The sequence below is a fragment of the Tinamus guttatus genome, unplaced genomic scaffold (assembly GCF_059628265.1).
Source record: "Tinamus guttatus ecotype Peru unplaced genomic scaffold, ASM5962826v1 Tinamus_guttatus_pri_ptg000376l, whole genome shotgun sequence".
In the NCBI taxonomy this organism is placed as follows: domain Eukaryota; kingdom Metazoa; phylum Chordata; class Aves; order Tinamiformes; family Tinamidae; genus Tinamus; species Tinamus guttatus.
Window position 1 is genome coordinate 293,153 of NW_028288910.1, and position 10,307 is coordinate 303,459.

The following is a 10,307-nucleotide window of genomic DNA, read 5'->3' on the forward strand; positions in this document are numbered from 1 at the left end:
CACCTGCAGCAAAGTTATATATATTAAAGTGTAGAAAAGATACAAAAAAAGAGAAGTTTAAATATATGCTGAAAACTAGCCATCCTACCCTTTCATTTTGGACAGGCAAAAAACAGGTTTTTGGAAACCTAATCCTATTCTAACCAGTCACCAACAGCGTTTTCATGAAACACAACCCAAGTATTTCTGAGAAGTTCTCATGGGATCCAGGAGAAACTCGTGCTGCTTTTGGCAGATATCGGTTTGGTCTTTGGTAGAGCTGGCGTCCAACGAGCAGCTCTTGCTTCCCTCCTGTTCCCAAATCTGGCTCGAAAGGAAAAACCACAGGGGCGCCTCAGCAAGCTCGGGCTGTTCTGAAAACATCACCAGATGGTATGAAGAAGGGGGAAAAAAAAAAAATCTTTCCTTCAAACTCGCTACCCGGAGCGCAGGCATCGCCGCTGCTCCTCTCCACTTACGGGATTTCTCTGCTCCAACGGCCGCCTCCAACGGCTCCAACGGCCACAACGGCCGCGCCGCCCGCTGCGTTCCCGCCCTCAGAGGCGGTGGCGCCGCCGCGTCCCGCCCCTTCCTGCCAGGCTCGGAAGGCGCCACGCGCGCTGAGGCGCCGACATGGAGTATCTGCCGGGGCCGGCGGCGCCCAGCCCGAGCCGCATGTGAGGCTGCGGGGCGGCCGTGGGGCCGGTTATGGGGCCGGTTGTGGGGTCGTGAGGGCGGTTGTGGGGTCGGGAAGGGACCGCGACTGGCGGCGGGGCCTCATCGCGCGCTGCCCCGCGGCCTCCCCACGCGCTGGGCAGCGCCGAAAGTTCCAGTTCCAGCTAAAAACCCCGCGTGTCCCCTGAGTTAGCAGCGGCCTTCCCTCCGGCTGGCCGCTCTGAGGCGGATTCGAGTTGGTTTGGTTGTTTCATTTTGAAGCGGGGAAGGGGGGTTCCGGTTTTATTTAATATTTATCTTTTTATTTATCTTTTTATTTATCTTTTTACTTATTTTATCTTTTTATTTTATCTTTTTATTTTATCTTTTTATTTTATCTTTTTATTTTATCTTTTTATTTTATCTTTTTATTTTATCTTTTTATTTTATCTTTTTATTTTATCTTTTTATTTTATCTTTTTATTTTATCTTTTTATTTTATCTTTTGTATGTATTTTATCCTTTTTACTTATTTTATCTTATTTATCTTTTTATTTTACCTTTTTTATCTTTTGTTTTATCTTGTTTTTATCTTTTAATGAGACACACCTGTATTAACCTGCGTTTCGCTGTGTTTTCCCCCGTCGCGGCGCAGCCTGTGCTGCCAGTGCGGCGTGCCCATCCCGCCCAACGCGGCCAACATGTGCGTGGGCTGCCTGCGCGGCCAGGTGGACATCACGGAGGGCATCCCCAGGCAGGTCACCGTGCACTTCTGCAAGCAGTGTGAGAGGTGAGTGCCCCGCTGCCGCGAGGGCTCCTGGCCGCCTCTGCGCGGAGGGACCTCGGTTTGAAGCTCGACGCTGTAGTTCTGGGCTCCCCGGCTCAAGAAGGACGTTGAGCTTCTAGAGAGGGTTCAGCAGAGAGCCACGAAGATGATCAAGGGACTGGAGCATCTATTGTATGAGGAAAGACTAAGCGAGCTGGGCCTGGTTAGTCTAGAGAAGAGAGGGCTGAGAGGAGATTTGATCAACATGTTCAAGTACCTGAGGATGTAAGTACCTGTAAGGAGGATGGGGCCAGGCTCTTCTCCATGGTGGCTGGTGACAGGACGAGGGGTAACGGGTCTAAGTTGAAACACAGGCAGTTCCACCTCCATATGAGGAAGAGCTTCTTTGCTGTGAGGGTGCCAGAGCCCTGGCACTGACTGCCCAGGGAGGCTGTGGAGTCTCCTTCTCTGGAGATCTTCCAAACCCACCTGGATGCCACCCTGTGCCACGTGCTCTGGGTGTCCCTGCTGGAGCAGGGGGTTGGACTAGATGATCTCTAGAGGTCCCTGCCAACCTCAACCATTCTGTGATATAGGCGCGTGTCTTTTGAGTGTTTTAATTTATGGAAGCCGTTTTATAGTTTTTCATTTTTTTTTTCTCCCTGCAGGTATCTTCAGCCTCCAGGAACCTGGATTCAGTGTGCCTTAGAATCAAGAGAACTTCTTGCCTTGTGCCTGAAAAAAATCAAAGCTTCACTTAGCAGGGTTAGTAACTGAGTTCTGGTAGTGCTCCATAAAGTGAAATCTGACTGATGTGCAGGGATAGCTCCTTGTTTTTATATAGAGCTTATTGACTGATTTATACTGAGCTTTGGGAATGGCCATCTGATCTCATGCAAGTCATTACAGGATTTTGAAGGACTTTCAAACAACCTGAGGCTACTGCAGTCCAAATCTGTGACTTTAAGGCATACAAAACTACAAAATTGTTATCATCTCTATGGGAGTTGTGTGTAATCAACTGAAGGAAGCTAAGGTGTTTTTAGTGCAAGTTAATTTTGCAGTTTTCTTTCTAGGTGTTTTCAAATTTGTTTCTCCTAAGGTTGTTAGTGTGTGCTATGTTTCGAAAAGGATTTGCAAAGGACTGAATCAAAAGTTATAGTTTGGATAAAGTATCTTTTGAGTTAAGGATGTTACCAGAGGAGAAAATCAGAGCTAGAGTATTAGTTTGCCTTGTTGACGTTCTTTATATTGGGCCGGTGTTTATGTATTCTAAGCGTCTTCATGGTAAAATGCACAAAGTAGATTATTTTTTTGATGATAGTAATTTTTGGTGCATCTTTTTTTCCTGTGCTCATATTAGCAACTCATACAAGTCACAGTGGACTTCTATATCCAGTTTTCCTTCCATTATTTTTGTATCTTACTTTTGCTCTAGTTTTAGAAAAGTTCAACTGCATCTAGTAAATAGCAGTAGAGTGTGTTTTTAAATATATCCCCAAATTTTGTATCTTTTTCATGTCCAAGTTTGCTTGGAAGTTATTTCATCTCCAACAGTGTTTTCCTCCCAAAGAAAAATTCTTCTATTAAAGTAAATGGATGTTTTATGCACTCAACATAGCAGTTCACAAACATGAACTGATCCATGATCCATGTTGGACTGTAGGTTTTGACTGCAGCCAAAAGCAAACTCCCTCAAGGGTGATTCAGTCAACTAGAAAGTACTGGTTAATTTTGTTTGTTATCAACATAAGCAATATAATTTTTTGAAAAAATTACATTAAGACTTGAAGAGAGGGAAGGAGAAGTGCTACTCAGCAACTTGTCTATGTGCAAGTTAAGCACAATTACTGTTAATTGAGCTTGACAGATTGCTGAATTTCTGGTTTTATGGGTTTTTTGAGTTTTTTCACTTCCTTAGTGGGTGGAGAATGACGTGTACCATAAATGTATGTTTTCTGGTAGCACATAGTCTAGGAAAACTGTTGGCAGCAGCTGAGTTTTTGTTCATTTCCATCGACAGGTCCGGCTCATTGATGCAGGCTTCATTTGGACTGAACCACATTCTAAGAGACTTAAACTAAAACTGACTGTGCAGAAAGAGGTAACTGAATTATAATATTCTGCATTTTGATTAAAAAAGGGCAAATACAGCTGTGGTTTTTTTTTTCTTTTTTAAAGGATGGTTCTTGAAAGAATACTGATTTCATTATGCTCAAATTTAGCCATTAGAGTGCTGCTCATCACAGTTTGAACAAGGTTATCTGTTGTCCCTGCGAAACTGTTTCCCGGAGAAAATACTGCTAATGTTTGAGTCATGAGTATGACTGTGGGTCATATAATTCTAGTAAATGTATTAAAAATAGTAATGATATGGAAGTTGTTTCAGAATGCTAAAATGACTACATGAAATATTCTTGTTTTGACATGCCTGGAAAAGAAAGAGAAAACTCTTTAAACTTTTATTTTTGCAGGTGATAAATGGAGCAGTTCTTCAGCAAATATTTCTGGTGGAATATATGATTCAGTCTCAAATGTGTGAAGACTGTCACAGAATTGAAGCTAAGGATTTCTGGAAAGCTGTAGTTCAAGTCAGACAAAAGGTAGAGACAAATTAATCTTCATCAGTTCATGATAGCATAACGAGTTAGATCTTTGGATATTTTTCTAATTTCATCAGAAGATCTGCTTGTGAATACAGGCTATCACAGGAATAAGTTGCATGCTTACAGTTTTTTTTTTCCTTCTCTCCTGTCATCTAGTAGTATGAGAATATTCTTTTGAAATAATGGATGAGAAAAAAATCATTAAATGAGTGTTAGAATCAGTAGGACAGATTGTTTATAAATGTTTACATTTTCTTTAAGGATGTTAATATCTAGCAACTATATATATAAAAATAACAAATAGATGGTTTAAATAGATTGTGGTATAAATACAGGGTATGTCTGTGAAATCTTGTTTACTTGGAAATGACTTGACTGTTACTTTTCTGGATCCTATTTCCATATAGTGTTTATTCTCCCCATATACTCCATTCAAACTAGGATTAAATAGGATAACTTTAATAAATTTGTCTTGTTTTGCTTTTAGACTTTGCACAAAAAGACTTTCTACTACTTGGAGCAGCTGATTTTAAAACACAGACTTCATCAAAATACACTTCGCATCAAAGAAATCCATGGTAAGTGAGTTGGCTTCTTAATTCTTGAGGAGAAGGAGTAGCCTGTTTCATATTGGAAGAATGTTTGCAGCAATAGCTATGTACAGGCTTGTGACAGATTGTTCTTTTCAAATATACTACATAGTGTAAGTGCAGTATTTCTGATAGTTGTCTTCACCAAGTTTTCCTTTCTTTAAGATGGCTTGGATTTTTACTATTCTTCAAAGCAACATGCTCAGAAGATGGTAGACTTCCTTCAGTGTACAGTTCCTGCAAGGTATGTCATGTAATATTTTCTTTTTCTGCCTTGAATGCTCAAACACTTTGGGGAAATGTCTTTGTTTGTTTAAATATGCAACTGAAAGTGTAAGTAACCTGTATTCTAGTTAAACGGAAACTCTTCCTACAAAAGTCCTATGTTTTACCATGTACCCATTGTGAAAGGAGTCCTGTTACATTTTGCCATTTCTTTAATAAATTTGTGGTACGCAACTATGTACCTTTTTTGATGTATTTTGTGATGATTATATTCTGCTTCAAATAATGTCTTTCTTACTGCTTCAAGGCTTTATTACTTATGTTTTATAGATCAAAATCATCTCAACGCTTGATCTCGCATGATATCCATAGTAATGTCTACAATTACAAAAGCACTTTCTCTGTGGAAATTGTTCCCATATGCAAGGTAGCTTCTCTCTATTTCATCTTGGGGTATTCAGTGGCTAGAGTTTGTTTTTGGTAATGGTATTTAGAGATTGTTCCTTGTCTTTATAAAGTTTTTGAACTATGGAGGCTCAATATTAGTGTCTGGGGAGGAGAGACAGTGCATGTGTGTTTGTGCCCATGAAGGGACTGCATATAGCAATTATCTTCATGGTGGGGTTTACTTACAAGGGGTTATCTGATGGAATTTAAAAACCAATTTAAAACTCCTGCTAAAAATTGATTAGAAATTAGGGAAATATGAGTGTAAAATGTTGTCTTTTTGTATGCAGGACAATGTTGTTTGTCTGTCACCAAAGCTGGCACAGAGCCTTGGAAACATGAACCAAATCTGTGTGTGCATTAGAGTAACGAGCACCATCCACCTCATTGATCCCAGCACTCTGCAGAGTAAGTTGGGAATCCTTCCCTGCCCTATGGCTGCGCGTGGCTCTCTGCTGGCACAGGCTTTTACTTTCTGCTTTTGTGTTTTAAAACTCAATGTTGACAAGGTGTCTGCACACTGATAAATCCAGAGGAACGTTTTTTATGAATAAAAGATAACTGTGCTTCAGACATAAGTGATGTAGCTTTGTATGGACAGATGAGCAGCTATTGAAGCAAAGCTTTGCAGTGCAGATGTTGTCCAGGACACTTGTTTTATGATAACAAATGTGAACCCAGTCCATTTGGCAGTTGCTTTAATTTTTACTAATACTTACTTGTTTGTGGGTTTGTTTTCCTTTGTTTTTTCTTAATTTCTCTGAACAAGTTCTCACCCTGACCATTGCCTGTGTCTTTTCAGTCGCTGAAATTGATGGCAATACTTACTGGCGTCACCCTTTCAATAGCTTGTTCCATCCGAAGCAGCTGGAGGAGTTTATTGTTATGGACATCAACAGAGTTCAAGAGAAGAGAAAGGGTGCAGGTGCAGGGGCAAGATCAAACAAAGTAAGAGTTCCCTTATTTGAGGAATTCTGTTTTGAATCATTCTATATTACAAAATCACATATATGTTTTTCTTATCTGAAGTTTTCCATTTCTGTTGGAAAAGCTCTTTTCCAAATATTTTTGTCTGTTTATAAAAACAGTCTTAAAAGCCATGTATCAAGGATGAGAAATGGGAAATAGTGAGCAATTTTGGGATACTTGATGAGGAAATAAAAGTTTGATTACAAATGTAATTTAAAGCAGTAATATAGCAGCATGAATGTTTTAATAGCACAGCAAGCTGTACTGCATTTGATTACATATATAATTTTCTTTTTTGTTCCTCAAGCACACCCTGGCAGAAGCCTGGGTACGGAAAACTTCAGAGTTGGATACAGATCATCAGTATTTCTGCAATACTCACTTGGGGCACATTCTAAATCCTGGGGACCTTGTCTTGGGGTAAGATTTTGTAGGGAGGAGGGAGGTGGAAGCTTCCATGTAAATGAGTAACTCTGTAAGATTTAGCACTTGAGTCATGCATGCAGTAGGTATTTTGTATTTTGGTCATGATAATGCCAAAAGTTACTTGAGAAAAGGGCTATTAATAAAACGAGGGTTAAAGTGGACTATATAGTCCGTGTTTGAATAACAGTTTTAATGCAAATCAGTTGGAGGCATTTTGAAAATACCAGTCAATATGAGAATATAACACAGCATATATTGTTCAATAATATCATAAACAGCAGTGACAAACATGGAATGTTTGTGCAGTAAATTAGCCTTTGGTACTAGAGAGCTTAAGCATGAATGTTGCTGAGACTGCTGTGAGCCCAGCAGAGTCTCTGTGGATACTCCAGGGCGGGCCTGGGAGGTTGCTGTGTGGGACAAGCTGCTGAACACAATTTGTAAGAACTGCTTTTACAATTTAGTTGTAGTTACAATGGCTTCTGTGGTTTTTAATTTGCTCCAATTTATTTGAAAATGGTCATTTTCGTAGGAGCTATAATTTATGGTGTCCACTCTTCAGCATCAGCATTCAGTGCATCAAGTTCAGTTTTGTATGTGTACGTAAAGGAGTAGGATAATGCATCTGTTTTCATTTTTAGGTTCGACTTGGCCAATTGTAACTTAAATGATGAGTTTGCAAATAAGATGAACCCACACCATATTCCTGATGTGGTAGGATCATTTTTTTTCTCTGTATAAAATTTTCACACATTACTCAGGGTTATTAAGAGATAATTGGTTAACAATAAATATTTAGCAGTTCCTGCCTTTACAATAAATATTTAGTAGTTCCTGCAAAAGAAAAGGGACACTAATGCTGAAATTAGACTAATTTTGAGAATTATGTTCTCATTATCTATTTTTTGTGTGGTATTTAAAAAATAGATTTCCAAAGTGTCTGGAAACTTTTAGATAGACAAATGCTATATAAACTGTATATAAAAGCTTCTTAGTGCCAGACTGGCCACTCTGGAGCGCTCAAGGCAGAATTACTGCTCTCTCATACTACTGTCTTGTGTTTAGCGGTATAGTTGCTGACTCTGCCATTTATTCAGCTGATTTTACAGGTTTCTGAATTTAAACTGGAATATCGTTTGGGGTTTTGAGAGAACAGTTTTGTTTAAGGCCTACGGGTAAATGTTGCTGCTGCTGTTGTTATACTTAGGTATTGATAAAGAAGAGCTATGACCGTTCCAAACGCCAGCGTCGCAGAAATTGGAAACTAAAGGAGCTCGAAAGGGACAGAGAGGGCATGGATACAGATGATGAAAGGTTCAGTATCCACCACGCAGCTTTTTGGTCCCTTCTACTAGAATACTGTGCCACATCTAGGAATAACATTCCTCAGTGTCTGCTGAGGATAAACTCAGTGTAACACCTGGAGTGATTTACTTTTCAGCAAAAGCCTAAGCCAGGAGACATATTATTAGTATCAGAAGCTTTTTGTCTTTTGTTTACAGTTGGCATTGATTTGGCTAAAGGGATGTTTTTGTGAAAACAGAGAAGGGTTTCCATGGATGGTACCTTCAGGGACAAAGCTGATGCAGCAACAGCTGATTAATTCTAAATAACACTCAACAGAGCAGAAAAAATGAGGCAATTAGTGTTAAATGAGGGCAGGTAATTTAAATATTCTTTAGAAACTAATAGGTCCTAATAATTAAACTGAAAGAATTATTTTTGAAAATATAGGCATTTCAGTCTGAATGTGTATCTAATGGGTTTAATTCTGCAGTCCTTTCTTGGAGCCTTGTGCTCTTTGATTTTTATGGGCTTTGAAGTTCCCTGATGAATCAGTAGATAAATTTACATAAATCCCCCCCCCCCAAAAAAAAAAAAAAGTGATTAATTGCATTAAGCTTTTTTTTTACAGACAATACCAGGACTTCCTTGAAGATCTTGAAGAAGATGAAGCCATAAGGAAGAATGTCAACATTTATAGAAGTAAGGCCTTTTTAATCATTTAGTGGTGTATAATTAGCTCATGACCATTTCAGTTAAAATATTTATATTGAAATGCTGTGTTTGAATTCTTCCAAGTGCTAATGCTTAGAGAAATGCTGAAAGTTAAAACTATGGGATATTCTGTATTTCACACACACTGAATGGATGTTGATAGGTGGTTTTGTGCATTTGTTTGCATTTAATACGTGAGATAAAAGGATATTTTGAAACCCTCCACCCTAAAAAAGCCCTCAGCAACAACAAACAAAAATCCCTGCAGGGTGAAGGGCTTGATAATTTATTCAGTATCCTTCGCGTAGACAAGCTTTGTTCTTTCTAGTGGGGTTTGAGGAGGCAGTTTGGGGTCTGGGTGGTTTTTTTGCAGGGGTATGTGCTGTTTTCTCAGTTTGTTGCTGTTTCGTAGATGCGGATGTTCCAGTGGAGAGCGACACAGATGACGATGGGCCCCCACGCATCAGTCTGGCTGAGATGCTCGAGGATCTCCATATATCCCAGGACGCCACTGGTGGGGAGGGAGCAAGTATGATGACAGAATAAGAACAGGCCATTAGTACATACAGGCAACGTCCATGTGGGGAGGCAGAAATACCCAATGCATAACTAAACATTACAAACTGTAATTGTTAGATGCTGAACTTGGAAAATAATGTGATGGATGCCATTATACCACTAAATCATGTGGCTGAATGATTATATATAATCTTCCAGAAGAAGCAGTTGAAGTTAAATCCCTGGAGCAGGCATTGCAGTGCAAGTTCCACAGCTTCCTCGCATCTCCCTGGAAGCTTCTTTCCTTTAACTGCTTCAGTTGTAGGTAGTATCTTACCTACTCTTTATTACTTTGTTTCTTCACCTGTGAGGCAGATTTTTCCTGTCTTGATTTTTTTTTTTTTTTTTAAGCACAGTGGTTTCAAGTATTATGTGAAGATGCTGGATTATTCCCCATTATGATATTTGAGGGAACCTCAAGCATGCATCTTCTGTTCATTTGCTAAAAAACACCTCCAAATGTACATGTTCTGTGCACAAAAAGCTTTCCTGTAAGCTGACTGAAGGTGCAGCACCCTAAATCAGAAAGACTGGTAACTTCTGTTGACTGTAATGAATATTTTAGTGTGCATAACCTCTAATTAATATAACAGATATGAGATGTTAAAAAAACTATAAAACTATCTTTTGTCCATTAGTTATCTGTTAAAGTAAATTACTGTCTACTGTAAATCCAAGTAGAACACATTGGTATAGCTGCACATAGAGTATTGATATCAGTCAGCTCTTAGTTCACTTCACTATGCAAAGGTGGTACAACAGAAATACTGCTAAGAGTTTATGTGAGTTTATATTTAACAGGCTCTTCTGAAGAGTTAAACATTAGCTGGCATATGTGAAAGAAGTGAATACTTGTAAAATTGGGAAATTCATTAAGAGATGTGTAGGATTTGGTTACAGAGATATTATTGATTCCTCTGTGTAATTCATAAAATGAGAATACTTAACTGAGTTCATCTGTCACTACTTGTGTGTTCACAGAACATTTTGAGAAATACATAAGGCTGAAAATTCACTGCACTATTTCTCTCTAGTACCTGCTGATGAAGTGTCAGGAACCCTTTTCTGAGTTTGACAGCACTAGACAGC

The 10,307-nt window shown here is 39.2% G+C and overlaps 1 protein-coding gene across 1 annotated transcript; it reads left to right on the forward strand.

Moving 5' to 3' along the window:
* The first annotated feature begins 562 nt into the window (after positions 1-562).
* Positions 563-9,558, forward strand: NMD3 (NMD3 ribosome export adaptor). The gene is made up of 15 exons (XM_088530448.1): positions 563-656; positions 1,289-1,423; positions 2,068-2,164; positions 3,423-3,503; positions 3,874-4,002; positions 4,493-4,583; positions 4,761-4,839; positions 5,151-5,247; positions 5,558-5,675; positions 6,070-6,215; positions 6,544-6,656; positions 7,304-7,376; positions 7,870-7,976; positions 8,578-8,648; positions 9,073-9,558. Exons 1-15 carry the CDS (start codon positions 613-615, stop codon positions 9,204-9,206), a joined length of 1,515 nt encoding a protein of 504 aa, XP_088386574.1. The 5' UTR covers positions 563-612; the 3' UTR covers positions 9,207-9,558.
* The last annotated feature ends 749 nt before the right edge of the window (positions 9,559-10,307 follow it).

What these genes read in the sequence shown, in the direction of transcription:
- NMD3 (XM_088530448.1), top strand. Translation starts at nt 613, where the DNA reads ATGGAGTATCTGCCGGGGCCGGCGGCGCCCAGCCCGAGCCGCAT. An exon ending in CAGGGGCAAGATCAAACAAA is followed by an intron (nt 6,216 to 6,543) that starts GTAAGAGTTCCC and finishes TTGTTCCTCAAG; the next exon opens with CACACCCTGGCAGAAGCCTG. An exon ending in CCTGGGGACCTTGTCTTGGG is followed by an intron (nt 6,657 to 7,303) that starts GTAAGATTTTGT and finishes TTTCATTTTTAG; the next exon opens with GTTCGACTTGGCCAATTGTA.